The sequence below is a fragment of the Pavona decussata genome, unplaced genomic scaffold (assembly GCF_977016875.1).
Source record: "Pavona decussata unplaced genomic scaffold, jaPavDecu1.1 SCAFFOLD_912, whole genome shotgun sequence".
Lineage (NCBI taxonomy): Eukaryota > Metazoa > Cnidaria > Anthozoa > Scleractinia > Agariciidae > Pavona > Pavona decussata.
In genome coordinates, this window is record NW_028145943.1 from 155,001 (window position 1) to 178,678 (window position 23,678).

Consider the following 23,678-nt stretch of genomic DNA (forward strand, 5'->3'; position numbering starts at 1 on the left):
GAATTGTTCCCCAAAATGCTGGGCATACTGACACTGGACTTCTTAACACTTTCTCCTTGTTAGCTTCATAAATACGGTAAACTTCTGGAAATAAAGTCTGCGCTATGAGTTTTGCATTTGCTAGGCCCTGTTGAACTTCTGGTGAGCAGATTTCTATCACAGTGTCAACGTCCATTCGGTCTCTGTTACGACAAGCAGCCAGCGTTAAGTGAGGCATAAGGAAATGTTTCAAGTTTGGATCTACCCGTGCAGTTCGAAGTAGAACAAGATTTATGCGGTTGCCATCTACAAAACGACAACAGTTAGCAAATGATGCCCTGTCATTTTTGGCAACATGAACAGCGTCAGGAAAGGCACGTAAGGGAACCATAATAAAACTGAAAAAATACCTTAAAGTGCTACTATGACGAAATTCGTGTCTTTCTAATCTGAACTATTTAAAAACATAAACAAGCAGTCTGTACGTGAAGAAGAATGCTGTTTACTATTTTCAAATATCTCTTTTTGTTCCAGAGATATTCAAGTTTTTAAAATTTGCTAATTAGTCAAGTGATGACGTCACAAACTCAACCGAATTTTGGTCAAATATTATGAAAAAAAATATCTCAGCCAATTTGTATCAGAAATGCTTGATTCTTTGCAGTGACATTGTCCTAGGTGCGCTCCATAATATGAGCTTATCAGTTTTGCCTTACTAGCCTCGTCAGCATGTGCAAAATTCAATAGAATTTTTACTCTAAAACGAGGTTAGCAGGGCTGATTAACATATTTTGAAAAGAATAATTCATCGGCCGCCATTTGCAAAATTTGATATAAATAATAAAAGCAAAAATCATAAATAGAGAAACCTATCAACGTAGTTATCAGCCAAACAAAATTTGGGTAGTCAGTCTAAACTTCCGAACATAATTGAAAAGAGCCGAACATAATTCAACAATTCAACAATGTGGCCGAATAAAATGCTAAACACCATAACATAATTTGTATTTTAATTTTGACCCTAATAACCCTTCTTAAAAAACTGTTTTGTGATTGGCGCATACGCTTACGATTCCTAGAAAAGCTAAAGATAGAAAATCACAAGACTCCATTGTCTGGCAAAGACTACCGCAAGGTCACTCCTCCTTCACGATGTGCGAAAACAGCATGGATATGCGAACGTTGTTTTACAATCTCCGCGAAGAAGTGTCTTGTCCGGTGTGTTCGGACTTATTTAAGGATCCCAGACAACTTCCCTGTTTACACAGTTTCTGTCTGCATTGTTTGAAACACTGGCATCAGACGAGTGGCGGTCAAAATGCATTCAGATGTCCGAAGTGCCAAGCCCTAAGCAGAGTGCCTGCAAGCGGCGATCTGAAGGATCTTCCGACCAGCTTTTATCTGAACGGCATGATCGATGTGCTGGCCATAAAAGAATGCAAAACAACCCAAGTAACGTGTGGAAACTGCGACATGAAAAGCTCCGAGGCTTCGTACTGCTTTCAGTGTTGCATGTTCTACTGTGAACAGTGCCTAATTGGACACAACATGATGCGAAACAACAAAGATCATCGTGTTCTTGCGGTGAAAGAGTTCCAAGACGAGGAATATGAGGATGTATTGAAGCGACCCGTGTTTTGTTCAAAACAAGGACACCAGAAAGAAGAGTTGAAGTATGTCTGTAAGAAATGCGAAACAGCAGTTTGCCAAACTTGTGTCACTTTGGATCATGGAGGACATACATTGATGTTAATCGAGGAAGAAGCCGAGGCTCAAAAGATCGAGATGACAGCTCTTATACAAGAAGAAAGACAAAACTTACAGGAATATATGAACTTAGTTACTCAACTTGATGAAGAGTACGCTAAACTGATTGAACAAAGCGAAAACGTGAAAAGGAATGTCGACAGGTTTACTGATAACTTGATCAAAACAATTCAAGCGAAGGGACAAAATATTCTCGCTGCGGTGGAAAACGAAACAAGGAAGTCGGGTGAAAGTGTTGCAAAGACAAAGACTGAGATTCAGCAGAAAATAACTTTGATCGAATCATCGCTGGAAAAAGCTGATAAAATCTTAACACGAAGTATAAACGCTGAGGTCGTTCAGCTGAAAAAATCATTGGCAACAATTTTGGAAGAAATAGATCAAGCCAAGCATATTTCCCGAGACCCTGAATATCTGCCAACTGTGGTTTTCGTGGAAAACCAAAAGATTGAGAAGAGTATCAAAAGCGAAGAAATTGGGTTCTTAGAAATATTGTCCCCAACAAAAGCAAGTGAATCCTTTGCTACAGGGAAAGGACTCAGAGAAGGAACTGTTGGGCGTGAAGCTCAATTCAATTTGACCACAATAAACGCTAACAAAAGACAGTGTTATAATAAGTGTGACAATTTAACGGTAGAGATTAGAGACGAGTATAGGCGAGAATGCGTGACAAAGTGCAAAAAGATGATAACAAAGATGGAAACTACAACATTAGCTATTCTCCTAAAGTTCAAGGTAGCTGTAAATTATCTATTAAGGTGAACGGGGAACACGTTCGTGATAGTCCTTTTACTGTGCTAGTAAAACCATTTCATGTCAAACCTGTTTTGTCTTTTGCAAAACGTGGTTCGGATGATGGAATGTTTCAGTATCCTCTGGGGGTGGCAGTGAGTAACAGGGATGAAATAGCTGTAGCTGACCAGATAAACCACAGGGTTCAAATCTTCAACAGTAATGGCGATTTCATAAGATCTTTTGGCCGCAAGGGTAGCAATCAAGGGGAATTTCAATATCCTCTTGGAATAGCCTTTGATAAGGATGGAAAGATTTTTGTCTCAGACTATTATAACCATAGAGTGCAGATTTTCAATGGGGAGGGTAGGTACATGGGTATGTTTGGTGGGGAAGGAAGCCTTGATAATCAGCTCTGTTATCCTTGGGGTTTATCCTTGGATAGTCAGGGCAATATTATTGTTGCTGATTCAGGTAACAAACTGATTAAGGTCTTTTCCCCTGATGGCAATTTTCTAATGAAGATAGGTGGGCCTGGTTCGTTTAGGTTTCCTGTTCACTGTTCAGTGTGATGAATATCTCATAGTGTCAGATGCTGATGATCATAGTATAAAAATATTCAGTAGGGAGGGGGAGTATAAGTATAACTTTGGTAAGCAGGGTGGACGGGATGAGGAGTTTAATTATCCACGTTTTTTGTCAGTGACTAAGTCTGGACTACTTATGGTGTATGATCATAATAATCACAGAATACAAGTCTTTGAACTGAATGGTAAGTTTGTTGGCAAGTTTGGAACAGAGGGCAGCAACTTAGGAGAATTTGTTTGTCCATTTTCAGTAGCAATGCTAAGTAACAACCAAATTGTTTTGTGTGATAACAGCAATCATCGCATTCAAATATTTGAGTGATAATTGTCCTCTTCTAAAATAGCAACAAGAATAATGAATATCTTTATGTTTTGATTTCAAGTTTGGTGGGAGCCCTTCTCTATTGAGTCTCTTTGTAAGACAATAAGGAAAAGCTGTGAAGATGGTGACTGTTACTGTTCAAAGTGCTGTAGCATTTTTTTGTTCTGTGAAAATACTGTAATTGTAAATTTTGTCATTGTGGAAACGATCAGGTTCCAGTTAGTTGAAATTAAAAGAAGACTAATATCTGATCCAGGATTAGAACTCAGTTTGAATTTAATTTGATAAATCAATTTTACGTGAATTCTGCAACGGGTAAATATTTTGTCAGTTTTATATTTAGAGTCGCGTTCTAAAAGTGTTACGTGAGGAACCTTCTTCAGGTTAATTCTTTGCCTATTTCATTTTTATATTATATTTTTATAGTTTAAGACTGGAAATGCCATAGATATGTAAAACCTTGAAAGTTTTTCAATATAGATTTATACAAAAATTAAATTTTGGCAGAGGCGGAAAGAAGCGTTTCCCGTGGGAGATGTTTAAGTTTCTTTTTTATGAGATTTTATTTCATCAGATTTAAGTGCAGGTTATATTTTAATTCTGCTAACTTTATCCGGTTTTCCGGACACAAGAGAGCTAGGATGAGTATTGTTGACTGGAAAGCAGAATTTGTGGCGTTGTTCGTGGCGCAAATGAAAAATGTTAGAATCGTGTTTACGGCAAACGGCAAACGTGAGGTTCGTTTTGTGTTTTCTTGAAACAAACATAGATGGGAATAGTATAAACTAATTCTGGCCTTTGATCCTAACGTAAAACTGCTAAATTTTAATGAGAAACTGAAAACAGCGACAGGCAAACGTAGGATAAACATGGTCACGTGGTCGCTTCTGCCGGTTGCCGTTTGTCGTAAGCGTAATTCTTAATCTCTCTATTATCAAGGACTTTGCGCCTTATATTGGCTAGTCTGTGATTGTACGAACAATACGTTACTTGAATGTGTAATTTGATAAACAAGACGCGAGTGTTATACTACTCTTAAAGTAAGCATATTAAATAATTATCTGCTTAAATATTGTAACAAAAAGCTCAAGTGATTTAGAAATTACTGTTGTAAAAGTAGTTTATTGCGTCAAAAAAAAATAGTTTGTGTATCAAAAAAATCTGTGTAATCTTCACTTGATTTTTAAACCTCTGTTCGTAAGAGTTGTTAAATGTACATCACCATTGACTGGTTTGTACTAAACAGAGACAAAACAAAAATGCATGGCGACTACACGAACAGAATCGTGAATTATCAGTTTAAATACCGTGTTCTTTTTATGCCGCAATCAGTATCACAAAGGGTATGACAACAGCCCAGTGCCGTTTGAGATGTAGAAACCTTTTTTGATCAATCACGTCACGTGCCACTTGGAAAGCCACGTGCTTTCTGTCTGGGGGGGGGGGGGGTGGGGGCAGGGGCCCGGAGACATCCATAGACGCATTTATAAACAGCTTTGTAAATCCATTCGGAAGAACTTGTCGACGTTTCTGTTCACGTGCCACGTGAATAGCCACGTGCTTTCTTTTTTCCCGCGCTTTTCGACATGAATGTAAAGTGGATTATAATTACCGGGACTTTCCATTTATGGCGTTCTTTTTAATTATTTTTAATCTATTTTGCTTTTCTTTCTGCCTTTTTAAGGGTTGCTATAGCATCTTGGGTGGTTGGGAGGGGGGGGGAGGGGGGTGGAGGGTTGAGGGTCCAAAGACGCTTATAGACGGCCACTGAATACCTGATGAAAGAATAATAAAAACAGTTGAATAAAATAAATCCAATATGTTTTAAAAATTGGTAACATCGAAAGTTATCTGGCTGAAAATCTGTAAACCGTGAATTCAAATATTGAATACAACTGTGTAAGAAGACAAACATCTCTGAGAAAATCCCTTGGTTTACCCTGGCCACACTGGTGACAGTTATACACTATCCTTACTCATCCCTGATGTGAGAGGAAATTAAAATCAATCCAAAGATTACAGTGTAAAACCAAACATTGATTTTCTTTGTATTCCCTAACAGTCACAGTGAAACTGAGTTCTGGTTGAACTCAAAAAAGATCTTGTTTACATATTCTTTCCTCTCCAAACACGAAGACAAGGATAAGAATTTCAAAACAGCGCGCAGTTTCACTCGAATATTTGCCTGCTCGGAGCGCTGAAGAAATTCACCGCCGAGGTGAAATCCTTGGAGAAGTCTGTCATGTTTCCCTGTCTTCTGAAAGATCATCGTGTGAGCGAGGACATGCCTAGCCTAAAGGCCAAAAAGCAATGCAAACTAATTTCCATTGTAAAATTGGCTGGACTTTGCATGCATTCTTCTTTCGAGTATATGCAATTTTGGGCCACACGTTAGCAAAGGCCGCGCCTTTTACTTTGTGGTTCAAAAACCTACGTTCTTTTGGGCTCAAACAACGCGTGTTCATCTCGGACAACGGAAAGACACCAACGTAACTTTAGAACTCAGACTCCGAATAATTAGCTTCACACATTATACTTTGTGTCCTTCTGTTGACTTATTGTTCGTTTCATTTCAGTGCTAATTTTTGTGGAGTACTTTCAAGTTTTTCGGCTACAATGCCTTGATTTTATTATCCATTTTTGCAGACTGACTCGAACGAGACGACTTCAAGAGAAGTTGCCACGCGAAATTTTACGTGCCCGAAAATGTCGTTTTGTTTTCTCCTTAAAAAAAAAAATGGCGCAAGTTAATCTATTTTAAAACATGATTAGAAATTAAGATCAGTTTGTCTAAGTGAGTAAAATGTGATGCTTAAATTTAATAGGATAACAATAGATAAGGCGGTATGGGTAAACAGAATTTAACAGCATAACAATAGATAAGGTGGTATGGGTAAACAGAATTTAATAGCATAACGATAGATAAGGCGGTATTGGTAAAAGGCCTACAAAAGATATTACTTCTCCGGAAAAAAACTATACTTGTGATTGCACGCATGAGAATAAAGAATCGAAATGAAATGATCATCAAAAACAAAATGTCTTGATGTTTAAACAAATTCTCCCAACAACTATGAAATATGTGAGGAGTTGTGAGGTAAATATCCATTTTGATACAGAGACTTCCAAGGTTAAAAATCGGCTGAAAATAAAGGACGAATATCAGAGAACACACAACAACTGTGCAGATATGATCTCGACTTCTTTTTCTAAGTTTTGACCTTTAGTCGTGTCATAAAAAAGAAAGAAAGAAAGAAAGAAAGCCGTTAATGTCGCATTCCCCCCCCCCCCCCACCCTATGCCCCCCCAGGGAGATTAAGCTGGATTTAATAATAGATTGGTGTAATGGTCCCTAACCTGGAACGAGGTTCCCCCAGCACTGCACAAAATGACCATGGCTTGTTCTTTGATGATTAGGCATTTATTCGAAACCATTAATGTTGTATGAACATGTCTCATTTTAGACACGTGTGCTATAATGTACCAAACAATTTGCTACTTATTGCAATTTACCAAAAACGACGAAAATACACATGCTTATGCAGATATGGCTTGATCTCATCAGCTATACTATGACTTCATTTTTCCGTAACTCAAGGAAACTATTCTTTGCCAAAATGTGTCAGGAGATAACCAAACAGCTCATGAAAGCAACAGGCGCCGCAAACCTTCTCGAAAAAAAACTTTAAAGGTAAACCTCACAAGAGATTTGTTACCCCATCCGGCTGGAGGTCCGACAGGGGAACCCAAATAACCAACTTTCTTTAATTCCATTCTTCTCCAATGTCTGAGAGAACAACTGAACTGCTAGAAGAATAAACAAAATAAAAATAGACAAAACCTTGTTGACACACGTGAAACCCATTTGAAGTCAACTTTGTGGATCACGTGCGAGTGATCTGAGTTAAGTAACTTGCCTCGTGTGCACGTGTCTGCTAACTACTAAGTACAACCGGCAACCCAGTAAAAATATCTCGCTTTTTACTTTATTTTATTTTATTTTTTTCTTTTTGTCCCTCCAATCATTCCCTTGGACTCCAAGTGTTCTTTCCTCTGCCTAGCTCCGTGACCTCTTGGTATGTTAGCTTAGTTTTTCAGTTCTTGTTTTTCTCTTTTGTCACCTCAACTTTTCATTTATTCGTAGTCCACAGAATGGCGAGTTGGAGACGAGATGCCATTTTAAAGCTCAGGATAACAGCCCCCGAATTTTCCCCCCCCCCCCCCTCCCCACCATCGCTACAGACCATTGCTCAAAACTGCTTTATAAATCTTATCATCATCATCATCATCATCATCATCATTATTATTATTTTTTTTTTTCAGTTTACATTGCATTATCCAGCCTAAAAATACAGAGCTTATAAAAATACAACGCGATCTTCTTCTTCTTCTTCTTCTTCTTCTTCTTCTTCTTCTTCTTCTTCTTCTTCTTCTTCTTCTTCTTCTTCTTCTTCTTATTATTATTATTATTATTATTATTTTACCCTAATTTTATTTTCATACCCAACAGTAAAAGTGACGAAAACAGTTCCATTCAATTCAGTTCAATTCCTACGCTTTAGATTTTACGCCTCTCTGCTGGAACTGATCATCATCAATATACTTATTTTTTCTTTTTTTTTAGTTTATCATGATCGTGATTTTTGTTGGCTGCCAAATCAGTCAGATTTTGCAACAAGTTTACTTACAATGCTATCTTCTAAAGCACGTAACATTAATTTGTCACAATTGAGCTTACTTGCTCTTCTCTTGGTAAGAAAAGAGAACTCTATTTTTAGTGGATAAGCTATAAGCGACGGTATGTGTTTGTGCGGATGTTTTGGGGTTCTCCGAGCGTGTTCAAAGCGACAATTGTGCTGCAATTCGCCATGGAGTCTTATTATTTAGAACGAGACTTCTACAAGTAAAGTAATAGAATACGCATTGCATAACTGCGGCCACTATTCAGCCGGAGAACGCAGTGTACAAATTATCACTGGAGTTTGGATTATTACGTAATTAACCTGAAAACTATTACGTAATTATGCAGGGTGATAAAAACTGCGAGGGGATAGTAATATGAAAACTCCTTAAAACAACAAACAATTCGTCATATTATAAATTACTTTACAAACATCTTTATTCTTGATCAACAATTTACCATGCCATTCATCACAAATGAGCTTTTTCTATATTAGTGCCATGAGTTGTTATAAATCTACAAGATCCATTTTTTTCATTATCATTAAAAAAACTGAAAAACAGACACAGCTTTTTCGGGTACTATTAATATTTAATCCTTACTAGACAGTGTTCCAAATCGTAAAGCACCTCAAGAGAGTTCTCCACGAGTGACGGACTCCATCATTACTCTAAAAATCAAAAGCATCTCACCTCTTCTTCATAGCGGGCAGCAAGATTTCGAGCCATTGCTGTATACTGAACAAATGTCTGAAACAATTCCGATAATTTGTGCTGCAGCTTAGCATCTGGCAGCTCGAAATTCCTCGACCGCGACAACAGTTCCGCATTCAGTTCCTTCAGAAACATGAAAACATCGATAAGGGTCTGAATTTCTTCGTTAAATTGTGGCATGTCCTCGCTCATACGATGACCTTTCAGAAGACTGGGAAACATGACAGACTTCTCCAAGGATTCCACCTCATCGGCGAATCTCTGTTTTAAAATTCTTATCCTTGTCTTAGTAGTTGGAGTGGAAAGAATATATAAACAAGATCTCGTTAGACAAACTTACTTCGCTTACAAATGTTCAAAGAGAACCCAGTTTCACTGTACTGCTAGGAAATGCAAATAAAATCAATGTTTGATGTTAATCTTTGGATTTGATTTTAATGCAGTGCTTTCATATCAGGGATGGGAGTAAGGATGTATTTATATACATACTGAGATATACTCACTAAAAAGGCGTGTATTTTCATTCGCAAGCTAGTCTAAGTAGCTAAAAGCCAATCAAATGTCGCGTGTCGCAATCAGTCAATCAATCAATCAATCAATCAATCAATCAATCAATCAATCAATCAATCAATCAAATCAATCAATCAATCAATGTCGCGTATCCAGTCAGGAGCCACGTATCATGTTTAGTTTTTCACGAGTGGGCCAAAGTGGGCCTAGACTTTCTAAAAGCCCTTTCCTTTTCCTTCACTCTTTATGTTAAGTTCGTTTAATTTGGTACTTCGTTGGAAAGACTTCTCGGTTCGTCGCTCGCTGTTGCGAATTCGTCGCTCACTTTCTCGACTTCTCCGCTTCAAGTTAAAAGGTCCACTTGTGGCAAGTCTAGCGTAGCCGTATCAAAGCGATTCTCATTCAAGCCTGAACTGGCAGCGTTTGACTTTTCAAACCGTTTGCAAAATTGTACAAATTCGCTCTCCGGACAGTTTTCAATGTCGAATTTCTTTGAAAAAATAAAATGAGTGAGAAAAGATTTGTCGCTTATGAAACTTCAGTTGAGGATTATGTTGAAAGCATGGAGGACAGAAACGCGAAAGAGAAGACAAAACGAGATGTATAACTGAAGAATTTTTTGAGAAAGTAAAAGAACGATTTGCGAGAAGTGCACAGGAATGCGCCAGCAGAATTGAACAAGTATCTTGCAGAATATTTTTTTGTTCTTTTAAACGTAAAGACGGAGAAGATTATGAACCCTCAAGCTTAAGGTGTCTCGTCTCAAGTCTTGATCATTAGCAGTATTTGAAGAAAAATCACTACCCCGTGAGTACCATCAACCATAAACAATTTGAATTCAAAGAAAAGTCTACAGTCAAAACAAAAAGAGTTGAAGAAATCAGGCCGTGGAAACAAGCCTAAAGCCGCTGTGGCGCTGACCGACGAGGAAATCGACCTGCTATACGAAAATAATATGCTTGGCATTTCTTCTGCTGAATCACTGTTAAATACTGTTTGGCTTAATTAACAACACCATTCGTTTTGGAATGCGAGGTTGTCAAGAGCACAGAGATTTGTGTTGGAGTGATGTCAAACTTTCTGAGGACGCAAACGGTAACGAATATTTAAGGCTGGTTTCCATATGATCGCGGATCGCAGATCGCAGATCGCAATAAGGTCTGCGATCGTCTGCGATCATATGGAAACTACTTCTGCGATCGTCTGCGATCCTGCGATCGCGATCGCAGACGATCGCAGAAGATAGAACCATGTTCTATATAAAGGCTGGTTTCCATATGATCGCAGACGATCGCAGACCTTATTGCGATCTGCGATCTGCGATCTGCGATCCGCGATCATATGGAAACCAGCCTTTAGTGTACATTAAGAGACAAACAAAAACGAGGTCTGGTGTTGACGCCTCCAATTCAACGTCCGAAAGGTTTTCCCAAAAATGTTCTCGACTGGCACTGAAAGAGATCCCGTAGCCGTGTACAAAATTTACTGCGAAAAGCGACCGAAAAATATGATGGCTGACGATGCACCATTTTACTTGGGGATAAACTACACGAGAAAGGATAGCTCCAAAGAAATCTGGTTCAAGGCGGCACCGGTGGGTGTAAACAGTCTAAACACCTTAATGAAAACGATGGCTTTGAAAGCAAACATCAACAACGAGCGTCTCACCAACCATAGTGCTAGTAAACATATTATTCCAAAACTTAATGATAACGATTTTCCGCCAACACATAATATATAATCATACAATCATACATACAATCATAATCATACAATATAATCATAATATAATATACAATAATATAATAATAATAATAATAATAATAATAATAATAATAATAATAATAATAATAATAATCATACAGTTAAGCGGGCACAGAAACGTGCAAAGCATCACAAACTACGGTGGCTTTAACCTAAACCAGGAAAAAAAATATATCAGGCATCTTGAGCAGAACATCCCAAATACAGATGATTAATAGTACTTCAACTAGCGGAACTGCCGCCGCAAGCAAGAGTAAAACTCCGACGAATTTTTTTCCATGGAGCTGCAGACTCGTACCCAGTCGCTATTTACGTGGTTCGTGGGGTGGGAAGATTGGATACGAGGATGGACTGAGGCGCGCGGGGTGTCATGGGAAGAGGCGAAGGTAAAATAGCGACTGGCAGATTTCATCTAATATGGCGTCCGCCCGAAGAGTGATTTCTTTTTTGTTGGTTTGTAATGTCGTGCTGTCGTAATGGCTTCTTCGCGGGAATATTCGCAGGAAGACGAAATATGACTGTGATACTAAGCTTCGATCCACGATTCACTGAAAGAACTGTCCAAATCACCCACATCGTCTTGAAACCACCGAAAAGAAATGGAAGAGAATCCAAATTGAGAAGTCCGACTCAGATTAAACTTTGCAACCTATATTTTAATATTTTGTACATGCTTGCTGTAATGTTGCATTTGTAACGGAAGGCCATTATTTACGTAGCTCACATCTTTTATGCATGAGCTTTTGACTTGAATTTGTGTAACGACAAATTTTTATTAAACAATGAATTCAAATGTCAAATTATATATTCAAATTATATATACAAATTCAAATTATATATTCATATAATAAACATAATACACCATGGAAAGTGCGTCCGTACGGTATTTACGCACTCGTTGGTTTGTATCAGAAATCTCACTCGTTCGATTTCTGATTCTTCGCCAACTCGAGCGTAAATACCATAGGGACACACTTTCCATGAAGTGTACTATATATCTGCCACCAGTGTGGCCAGGGTGTACCGAGGGATTTTCTCCAAGATATTTGTCTTCTTACACAATTTTATTCAATATTCGAAATCATGATCTGTAAATTTTCAGTCGGATAACTTTCGATGTTCTGGTCAGTGTTTTAAAAAATCGATTTATTGTATTCGATTGTTTTTATTATTCTTTCATCAGGTATTCGGTGCCCCCCACCCTCACCCCTCCAGATGCTATAAGAATCCCTTAAAAACGAAGAAGAAAAATAGATTAAAAATAATTGAAAAGAACGCAATAAGTGGAAAGTCCCGGTAATTATTATCCACTTCACATTCGCGTCGAAAAGCGCGGAAAAACGGAAAGCGCATGGCTATTCACGTGGCACGTGAATAGAAACGTCGACCAAGTTCTTCCAAATGGTTTTTACAAAGATGTTACTAAATGCGTCAATGAGCGTCTCCAGACCCCTGCCCCCACTCCTTTCCCTCCCCCCAGTCCCCTCCAGATGGTATAGGAATCCCTCAATCGGAAAGCGCGGGGAAACAGAAAGCACGTGGCTTTCCAAGTGGCACGTGACGTAATTGATTAAAAATGGTTTCTTCATCACAAAAGGCACTGGGCTGTTGTCATACCCTTTGTGATATTGATCGCGGCATAAAAGAAACAGGGTAGTAAACGGACAATTCACGATTCTTTTCGCGTAGTCGCCATTTTTGTTTCGTCTCTGTTAAGTACAAACCATACAGTAAGTGGTGATGTACGTACTCTTACGGACAGAGGTTTTAAAAAAAGTCAAAATTACACAGATTTTTTTGATACACAAAGTATTTATTTTTTTAACACAATAAACTATATTTACAACAGTAATTTCTAAATCACTTGAGCTTATTGTTACAATATTTAAGCAGATAATTATGTAGCATGCTTACCTTAAGAGTAGTATAATACTCGCGTCTTAGAAAATAAACACTCTAAACTTTTTGAGCGTAAAATAAACACTTGCTTATTAACGACATTATTACACATTCAAGTAACGTATTGTTCGTACAATCACAGACTAGCTAATATAACGCGCAAAGTACTTGATAATAGAGAGATTAAGAATTACGCTTACGACAAACGGCAACCGGCAGAAATGACCACGTGACCATGTTTATACTACGTTTGCCCGTCGCTGTTTTCAGTTTCTTAGTAAAATTGAGTAGTTTTACGTTAGGATCAAAGGCCAGAATTAGTTAATACTATTCCCATCTATGTTTGATTCAAGGAAACGCAAAACGAACCTCACGTTTGCCGTTTGTTGTAAACGCGATTTTAAATTTTTCCCTTTAGGCCACAAACAACGACGTCACAAATTCTGCTTTCCAGTCAACAATACTCATCCTCTCTTGTGTCCGGAAAACCGGAGAAAGTAAACAGGATCAAAATGTAACCTGTGCTTAAATCTGATCAAACAAAATCTTATAAAAAACAAAATTGAACATCTTCCACGGGAAACAGTACTTTCCGCATCTGACAAAATTTAAATTTTGTAAAAAACTATGTTGAAAAACTTTCAAGGTTTTACATATCTATGGAATTCCCAGTCAGAAATTATAAAAATACAATAAAATAGGCAAAGAATTAACTTGAAAAAGGTCCCTCATATAACACTTTTAGGCCACGACTCTAAAAATAAAGACGACGAAAAAATTATCCGCTGCAGAATTCTTCACGTAAAAGTGATTTATCAAATGAGATTCAAACTGAGTTCTAATCCTGGATCAGATATTAGTCTTTTTTTAATTCCAACTAACTGGAACCTGATCGTATCCACAATGACAAAATTTACAACTACAGTATTTTCACAGAAAAAAATGGTACAGTACTTGGAACAGTAACAGTCAGCATCTTCACAGCTTTTCCTTATTGTCTGACAAATTAAAGAGACTTAATATAAAAAAGGGCTCCGACCAAACTTCAATCAAAACATAAAGATATTCATTACTACTGTTGCTATTTGACAAGAGTGACAATTATCACTCAAATATTTGAATGCGATGGTTGTTGTTATCACACACAACAACCTGGTTGTTACTTAGCATTGCTACTGAAAACGGACAAACAAATTCTCCTAAGTTGCTGCCCTTTGTCCCAAACTTGCCAACAAACTTACCATTCAATTCAAAGACTTGTATTCTGTGATTATCCTTGTCACACACCATCAGTAGTCCTGACTTAGTCACTGACAATAAACATGGATAATTAAACTCTCCATCCCCTTCCCCCAGCTTACCAAACTTATACTTATATACCCCTTCCCTACTGAAAACTTTTATGCTATGATCACCATAGTCTGACACTATGAGATACTCATCACACTGAACACAGTGAATAGGAAAACTAAAAGAATCAGGCCCACCTATCTTCATTAGAAAATTGCCATGAGGGGAAAATATCTTAATCAGTTTGTTACCTGAGTCAGCAACAATAATATTACCCTGACTATCCAAGGATAAACCCGAAGGGCAATAGAGCTGACTATCAAGGCTTCCTTTCCCACCAAACATACCCATGTACCTACCCTCCCAATTGAAAGTCTGCAGTCTACGGTTATTGCAGTCTGCTACAAAAATCTTTCCATCCTTATCAAAGGCTATACCAAAAGGATGTTTCAATTCTCCCTGATTGCTAAAGGTTCGTATGAAATCGCCATTACTGTTGAAGATTTGAACCCTGTGGTTCAACTGGTCAGCTACTGCTATTTCATCCCTGTTACTCACTGCCACCCCCAGAGGACTCCGAAACATTCCAGCATCCGAACCGTGTTTTCCAAAAGACAAAACAGGTTTGACATGAAATGGTTTTACTAGCACAGTAAAAGGACTATCACGAACATGCTCCCCGTTTACCATAATTGATAATTTACAGCTACCATGAACTTTGGGAGAATAGCTAATGTTGTAGATTCCTTCTTTGTTATCATCTATTTGCACTTTTGTCACGCATTCTTGCCCATGCTCGTCTCTTATCTCTAGCTCTACCGTTACATTGTCACGCTTATCATAACACTGTCTTTTGTTAGCGGTTCTTGTGGTCAAATTAAATTGCGCTTCACGCCCAACAGTTCCTTCTCTGAATCCTTTGCCTTCAGCAATAGATTCATTTGCTTTTGTTAGGGACAAAGTTTCCAAGAATCCAATTTCTTCGCTGTTGATAACGTTCTCAATCTTTTGGTTTTCCACGAAAACCACAATTGATAGATATTCAAGGTCACGAGTATGCTTGGCTTGATGTACTTCTTCCAGAATTGTTGTCAATGATTTTTTCAGCTGAACGACCTCAGCGTTTATACTTCGTGTTAAAAGTTTATCAGCTTTTTCCAGTGATAATTCGATCATAGTTATTTTCTGTTGAATCTCAGTCTTTGTCCTTGCAACACTTTCACCCAACTTCGTTGTTTCGTTTTCTACCGCAGCGAGAATATTTTGTCTCTTCGCTTGAATTGTTTTGATCAAGTCATCAGTAAACCTGTTGACATTCCTTTTCACGTTTTCGCTTTGTTCAATTAGTTTAGTGTACTCTTCATCAAGTTGAGTAATTAAGATCATTTCTTCTTGCAAGTTTTGTCTTTCCTCTTGTATAAGAGCTGTCATCTCGATCTTTTGAGCCTCGGCTTCTTCCTCGATTAATTTCAATGTATGTCCTCCATGATCCAAAGTGACACAAGTTTGGCAAACTGCTGCTTCGCATTTCTTACAGACGTATTTCAACTCTTCTTTCTGATGTCCTTGTCTTGAGCAAAACACGGGTCGCTTCAATACATCCTCATAGTCCTTGTCTTGGAACTCTTTCACTGCAAGAACACGATGATCTTTGTTGTTTCGCATCATGTTGTGTCCAATTAGGCACTGTTCACAGTAAAACATGCAACACTGAAAGCAGTACGAAGCCCCGGAGCTTTTCTTGTCGCAGTTTCCACACGTAACTTGGGTTGTGTTGCATTCTTTTATAGCCAGCACATCAATCATGCAGTTCAGATAAAAGCTGGTAGGAAGATCCTTCAGATCGCCGCTTGCAGGCACTCTGCTAAGAGCTTGGCACTTCGGACATCTGAATGCATTTTGACCGCCACTCGTCTGATGCCAGTGTTTCAAACAATGCAGACAGAAACTGTGTAAACAGGGAAGCTGTCTGGGATCCTTAAATAAGTTCGAACACACCGGACAAGAGACTTCTTCGCGGAGATTGCAAAACAACTTTCGGATATCCATGTTGTTTTCGCACACAAACGAGGGGTGACCTTGCGACAGTCTTTGCCACACAATGGTGTCTTGCGATTTTTTATCTTTAACTTTTCTGGGAATCTTACTTGTATAAGCCAATCACAGTACGTTGCTTCAAGGGGTTGTTGACGGGTTGGTTTTGGTTTCTGATTACCAGTTATGTGTTCCTGGTGAGACAACTTTTTGTTTGCGAAGAAGACATGGTAATCAAAAACAGATGAGGTCAACTTTTAGTGAAGTGAACTTTATTATAAACTTAACTTTTTACAAAGCTGTTAGACCACAGTGATAATTATAAATGATGTAAATATAAAACAGTTGCCGCCGAACACACTTCTTAGAAATTAGTTTTATTTGAAAATGTTTAATTCTCTTCTTTTCTCTTCGCCCTTCTCAGCACTTTACACAAAAAAAAAAAAAAAAAAAAAAAAAAAAAACTTTACACCACGCCTGATGAAGTCTTGTGATTTTCTATCTTAATTGTTTTTCTGGGGAATCATTGGCGTATGAGCCAATCATAGAAAGCTGTTGTAATAGGTTGTTGACCGTTTCGTTTTGGTTTCTGATTCCCAGGTATGTGTTCTTGGCGCGCTAAGTCTTTGTTTGATGGCGCAAAGTCATGCAAATCAAGAAGAGATGAAATACAAATGTACTCGGTCAATAAAATGGGGTCAGTGAAATGAACTGTGAGTTTACTACGATAATTAGAAGCCTCACAGGTAGAGTAAGGTTTGAACAATTTTAATTCCCTTTTCTTTCCTTGGATTTTCTTGGCAGTCTATTTCACCACAGAATGAATTTTTTGCGAGCTGCAGAATGCTGTTTTAAAAGGTTGTTGACTGTTTCGTTTTGGTCTGTGATTCCTAGGAATGTTTTCTTATCGCGCACATGCTGATTAAAACCTCTTATGTCATGAACTGCAAGATCGTGAAAATAAGCGACTAATTCGCTAATGGCGATCAGGAAAATCTGGAGCGGTGGAACACTAGTAGAAGGGGACTGAAATATTTACTTCTCTCAGAACCTAACTTACATGGTAAGGTCAGGCTGTCAGATATACTGATTTTTGCTTGGTAAACCGCTCCCTTGGAGAAAGCTTCTGAAAGCGACAGACGCTGCAGACATAAGTCGGAAAAAAATTTTTAACGAAAACTTTACGGAAGATTTGGTACCACATCCGGCTGGAGGTCCCACATGGTAACCCAAATAACCAACTTTCTTTCCTTTCTTCCTTAATGCCTGAGAGAATACATGAAGTGCTAGAAGAATAGACAAAAGGGCTAGGTTAGCAAAATCTGGAGGAAGAGAGGAAGGGAGGGTGGGGGTGGGGGGTGAGAGAAAACTATTTTTCTTTCATAAGTGTCTTCTAATGACCCTTTGTACTTTCTACTTATTGACTTAGAATCAAAAGAAAAATGCAAAAAAAAATAAAAATAATAAATAAATAAATAAAATAATAATAATAAAAATCTCACAAGAAACACTAATATGAGGCAATATTTCTGGAGCTATGTTTTCATAAATCCAGGTATATATTACAAGGGTATAATCCAAATGAACTCAAAAGAGTTGAAAATATGGAGCAACGTTTATAGCCCTGCGTGTCTCAATCACAGCTTTTTTTCAAGCAATGAATCTGACGTTACTAGACAGGCTGAAAGCCTGAAATAAGCCGTTAGTTATTTCAGGATATGATGAACGAAAGGAACTTGCTAGGGTTTTGTTTTAAGAGTCTTTTAAGGCACTCATTAACAACTCGATTTCTTGCTTAAAAAGTCACATTATGAAGGTACTGTCTCTTGTTTATTTGATTGCTACAGTTTATTTCGAGATGATTAATCAGGCAGACGAAAATTGGCTGATACACTTCCAATAATTATTACAAGGGTATAATCCAAATGAGCTCAAAGGAGTTGAAAACATGGGGCAGCTTTTATAACCCTGCTTGTATAAACCACAGTTGTTTTCCAAGCAATGAATCTGACTTTTTTTTATGGGTGTGCGAAGAATGCGAGTTGTGGAGTTGCGAGTTGCGAGTTGCGAGTTGCGAGTTGCGAGTTGCGAGTTGCGAGTTGCGAGTTGCGAGTTGCGAGTTGCGAGTTGCGAGTTGCGAGTTGCGAGTTGCGAGTTGCGAGTTGCGAGTTGCGAGTTGCGAGTTTCGAGTTGCCAAAACAAGAAAATGAAAATTTCTAGTAAAGATAACGTTATATAAAAGTTAGGGATCGCAAGGACGTAAAAACGGACTTTTCAGAGAAAAGGGTATATTCAAATCTTTTGTTGAGTTCAGTTAGTCACAAAGTCACAACAAGAGAATAACGCTTTTGAGCAAAGGAAGTGTAAGGGATCGATGCCACTGGTTTATAAATCTCAGATAACTTATCACATTGGACAAATCCTCCATGGTGAACAAAAATTAACTGCACGACTACGTGGTCTTTACCATCGCAACTTTCCAGATCGCTACATTCCGTCAGAGTTTCTAAGATTTTCCCACGCGTTTATTAAACTGCAAAGAGCGGATTCATGTGCACGTGCATGTGCAAGCAAAGAAAACACGTAAAAAGTGTAAAGGGAAAAAACTCGAGGGAAACTTTTCTAAGAGTGCCAATTTATAAAAACGCTAGTAATAATCAATACTAATAATCGAAAGTTCAGAAAATGAATCGTAGCCAACAAATTTCACGTTAGTTCTGTTTTTCAAATAATAACTGACATCGACAGGTTACATTACTGGGTCTCCGAGCTGGCTGGCCGTTCCATATGATCGGCAACGATCATTCCATTGTTGAAAACAGTATTTTAGGTATCAATGCATTGTTCTTCAAAAGACCAATAAACAGACATCTAAGCTTATCCTGTTGAAGCCTTTAGTTCATGTAGCGATACCCTGTTTAATAATAATAATAATAATAATAATAATAATAATAATAATTCTAATAATAATAATCATCATCATCATCATCATCATAATAATAAATTTATATAGCGCTTTTTATATGATATTCAAAAGCGCTTACAATATAAAAACGAAAAATTTAGTCAAAATCAATAAAATATAAAATTTAAGAATAATCAATCAAACAAAAAAGTAAGAAATAAAATAAACAAAGTAGGGAATAATCAGATGTCGTATGCTGTTTTTCAAAAAAAAAGTCTTTAAGTGTTTCTTGAAAGTATTTAAGTTCTTGGCAGTCCTAATTGCCAGAGGAAGCTTATTCCACTTGGATGGACCAGCAAAAGCGAATGCTCGATTACCAAAAGTCTTACATTTGGTTCGAGGCACCTCTAACAAAGTGAGGTCATTAGATCTCAAAGAGCTTCTGATTGATGCCTTTTCCCTGATGAGATCACAGATATAACGTGGAGGGATACCATTTAACGCTTTGAAAACAAGTAGTAATGTTTTGAATTCGATCCAAAACTCTACGGGTAACCAGTGAAGATCTTCCTTGTACATGCACGCGAATCCGCTCTTTGCGGTTTAATAAATGCGTGGGAAAATCTTAGAAACTCTGACGGAATGTAGCGATCTGGAAAGTTGCGATGGTAAAGACCACATAGTCGTGCAGTTAATTTTTGTTCACCTTGGAGGATTCGTCCAATGTTATAAGTTATCTGAGATTTAAAAACCAGTGGCATCGATCCCTTACACTTCCTTTGCTCAAAAGCGTTATTCTCTTGTTGTGACTTTGGTTTATATTAAAACTGAACTCAATAACAGATTTAAGTACCCTTTTCCTTTTCTTTTCCTAACTTTTATATAACGTTATCTGTACTAGAAATTTTCATTTTCTGGTTTTGGTAACTCGCAACTCGCAACTCGCAACTCGCAACTCGCAACTCGCAACTCGCAACTCGCAACTCGCAACTCGCAACTCGCAACTCGCAACTCGCAACTCGCAACTCGCAACTCGCAACTCGCAACTCGCAACTGCAACTCGCAACTCCACAACTCGCAAATTACCCAGTCCCTTTTTTTATTGTTTTATTATATAATACTTATACTACTTGCCTGATTCAATTCAATACTTGCGCTACTAACAATACGACACTTATACTATCTACAACACTTACACTACTAGCAATACGATACATACATTAAAGTACAATGCGATACTTATACTACTTATAATAAAATATTGGTGCTACTTACAGTACAGTACGACTTATTTACGGTGATATACGCGTATCAAATAAAGCAAAGTCGAAAAGGATAAAAATCTGAAAAGAAAAAGAAATAGTAGGACACGAAAAACAAAGGGAAGAGAAGAGAGAGGCCGTACTCCTAACGTAGAAGTCTTGGAACAAGAATGAAGTTAAAAAAAATCATCGAAGGTTGAGTAGCAATCAGGGGACTATCCAAAAAAAAAAAAAAGGTAAATTGAAGTCACAGTTCATTTGAAACAGTTCCATTTTAAGTTGTATTTCTTAACAGCGTTCGTCTTATAAGCGAAACGTTTTTCGATTTCTTGGCACTTTAAGAAGATTTGCGAACAAATATGTAAATTCGGCAGGGTTTTCTTAATTTTGGATGAGTAAATGTGATGTCTGTAGAAGTATATCCTCAGTATTATCGACTAAACCTAGACAGGTAGGTAGGGTCAAAGAAAAGTCTTGAGGCTTAATTAACCTGATGCTGTATCAACCAATATTGTACGTTTTGCCAAAAAAATTGAACAAAATCACATTCCCAGAAGAGATGGATCAGGGTTTCTGTGCCGGTTTTGTTCTCAGAAGGTACAGGCGTCCGTTAGAGAAATGCCTATTTTATGTGAAGGAGTTTAAATTGGAAAGTTGAAAGTTTAGTTTCTCTAGTACAATAAAAGGGTAGAATATATGACTCATCCCATTTTATCGAATTTTCGTAATTTCCGCAGTCAGTTATCCATTTTCTCTGGTTTTTAGTTGGTGTTGAAGTAATTCCTTTAACAATTAATTTATAGGCTTCTTTGCTTGAAGTTTGAAGACGATAGTAGCTTTTGGCCACAAGTCGGTTGGGTTTTGGAATTTTTCATACTGGCTGATCCCGAAAAGACTTTTTCAATTTTTTCATGGCAGATGCAACACCGTAGTACGTTAAAAAAGTGTTCTTAAATTTATAGCGAGATTTAAAGTCCTCATACTTTAAAAAATTGGACCTATGATCTAAAATGTCTTTGACCTGATTGACTCCTGCACGGGACCAATTTCGATAAAAGACGGGTTGATTAGCAATCCTTATAAGGGAATTGTACCATATCGGTGAATTTCCAATGTATGACTGTTGGGTTTTCTTCGTAATTTAGATTTGACCAAATTTCAATTACCTCTTTAGTGAAAATATCTTGAATATTTAAACCAGGTACATCAGTTTGGTTTGAGTTACCGATCAGAAGTAATTTGCCGCCATGTTTCTAAGAAAAAAAATAAAAAAATAAAAAAAAAATTCCGTTTAGCCGAGTTGTTGTCATCAAGGTACTTTTGCACCCATTTAGCTTTCAAAGCGCAATTAAAGGATTGGATATCTAACAGTTTTAATCCACCGTCTTTGTATTGATTTAGCATCACACTCCTTTTAATTTTATCCCCTCTGCCATCCCACAAAATAATTGTACAAAATTTGATGGATTTCTTTTAGATACGATTGCGAGGACGGCAAAGGCAAAGGTGACATGATATAGACAAGCTGAGATGCAGCTTAGCTTTTAATGACAGTTACCTTGCATAGTAAGGTTAATCTTCTTTCTAAACTGCCAGCAATTTAGGATTTTAACGATTTTTTCCTTTTTTCCTGATAATTTAGAATGACAGCTTCTTCCTCACTGGTCGAAAACCATACCCCAAGGGATTTAACCTTTCGAAAAGTTCACTTGATGTTTAGCTTCCCTGTTCGGTTTTTAAGAGATCCGATCCAGAGTGCCTCCGTTTTCTCATAATTAACTTTAAGGCCTGACAGTTTGGCAAACATATCGAGTAACAGAAAGGATCTTTCTAACGAAGGCTTTGTGCCGTTCAATATGAGTGTAGTATCATCAGCATATTGGCTGACTTTAAACTCCTTGTCTGAAATTCGAATACCATGGATTTGTTTATCTCGTCTAATTGCCGCCCCAAGAATTTCAGCACACAGAATAAAACGATACGGGGACAGGGGACAGCCCTGACGTACGCCTCTTCTTAGATTGAAGAAGTCTGATGTCCAACCGTTATTTTGTATGCCGCTACTGATGTCAGTATAAAAGAGTTTAAACCAAGAAATAAGGGAATTTCCGAAGTTATAATAAAATTAGAGATTTTTCAACAAGGTCCATTCAAGAGTGTTAAACGCTTTTTCGAAATCAATAAAGAGAAGAAGTCCAGGAAGTTGTTCGACGTTCGTAGCCATATATTTTCTCCAATAAACCTATTTTTTAGAAGCCTGTTTGATCGTTATTCGATTTACCGAAGGCAGGACTCTTTTTATTCTACTAGCGATTGATTTTGCAGCGATTTTGTAATCACAAGTTAAACTGAAGCGAGATGGGTCTCCAGTCTTAATGTAACACAGAGCCTTTATCTTTCTGTGGAATTAAGGTTATTAGGCGGTCTTTTTAAGCCTTTCCGTTGTGATATAGAAATAAAAGGAGGCCTTTCGCATAGGAGGCTTTAATAGGGGAGGAAAAAGGACTTAATATCATTCTAAAGGACTTTATAAAATTCAGCTGTAATTCCGTCCGTCCCAGGTGTCTTGTTTGGTTCCATAGCTTTTAGACTTTCCAAACATTCTGCAGTCGTTAGCAAACCGTCACAAAGTTTTCTTTCGTCGTCACTTATTTTGCAGTGATTGTTTTGTTGAAAAAAAAAAAGGTCTTCGCCAATATCTTTTTGTGAACAGCTATTGTTTGAAGCGTAAAGTGTCCGATAAAAGCGTCTCGCTTCTTGTAGAATTTCTTGATCTGTATTTGAAGGACGGTGTTGTCATCGATTTTCAAATTTCTTATTGTTTTACTATTAAAATGCCTTTTTTCCAACCCAAAGAAATCCTATGCATTTTTCTCCCCTTCATTATACCAACGCGTTCTGGACCTAATAATAGAACCTTGGGTTTTGTAGCGGATCACTAGCTCTAGGCTTTGTTTCTTAATCTCCAGTTTCGTACGGTGCAGGGAGTGACGGTGCATGTCGGCTTAACACGCCGCTTTATTCATAAAAATTTCAGCAACCAAACGAGAAATAATTCACCTTTCGCGGTTATTTTAACCGTTTTACTCTTGGATTTAGAAAAAGAAATCAACCTTTATAAGAACCAAGTAATGACAATAATAGCTGTGTCTTTGCTTCATCTCATTTTATCACAGAAAACGATGCTTCTTTCGCGAGTATTAATTTTCGCGATTGCAAGAAGAACGATTAGA

At 37.7% G+C, this 23,678-nt stretch overlaps 3 protein-coding genes and 1 pseudogene across 5 annotated transcripts in view; 3 read left to right on the forward strand and 1 right to left on the reverse strand.

The window, feature by feature from the left end:
• Positions 1–23,678, forward strand: part of LOC146448459 (E3 ubiquitin-protein ligase TRIM45-like) — a 216,495-nt gene that overhangs the window by 49,581 nt on the left and 143,236 nt on the right. The gene's annotated exons all lie outside the window — the stretch shown is intronic.
• Positions 1–23,678, forward strand: part of LOC146448463 (E3 ubiquitin-protein ligase TRIM45-like) — a 90,981-nt gene that overhangs the window by 27,569 nt on the left and 39,734 nt on the right. The window lies entirely within an intron of this gene.
• The window catches only part of LOC146448467 (E3 ubiquitin-protein ligase TRIM45-like), a 79,135-nt pseudogene continuing 56,599 nt past the window's right edge, over positions 1,143–23,678 (forward strand). Inside the window, exon 1 of the transcript XR_014861052.1 lies at positions 1,143–3,973. The product of XR_014861052.1 is annotated as an E3 ubiquitin-protein ligase TRIM45-like (transcript). The remainder of the gene's footprint in view (positions 3,974–23,678) is intronic.
• Positions 12,854–16,320, reverse strand: LOC146448468 (E3 ubiquitin-protein ligase TRIM45-like). The gene has a single exon (XM_085102452.1). It carries the CDS (start codon positions 16,291–16,293, stop codon positions 14,059–14,061), a length of 2,235 nt encoding a protein of 744 aa, XP_084958578.1. The 5' UTR covers positions 16,294–16,320; the 3' UTR covers positions 12,854–14,058.

Coding starts and splice junctions, on each gene's coding strand:
- LOC146448468 (XM_085102452.1), bottom strand. CDS start 16,293: ATGGATATCCGAAAGTTGTTTTGCAATCTCCGCGAAGAAGTCTCTTGT.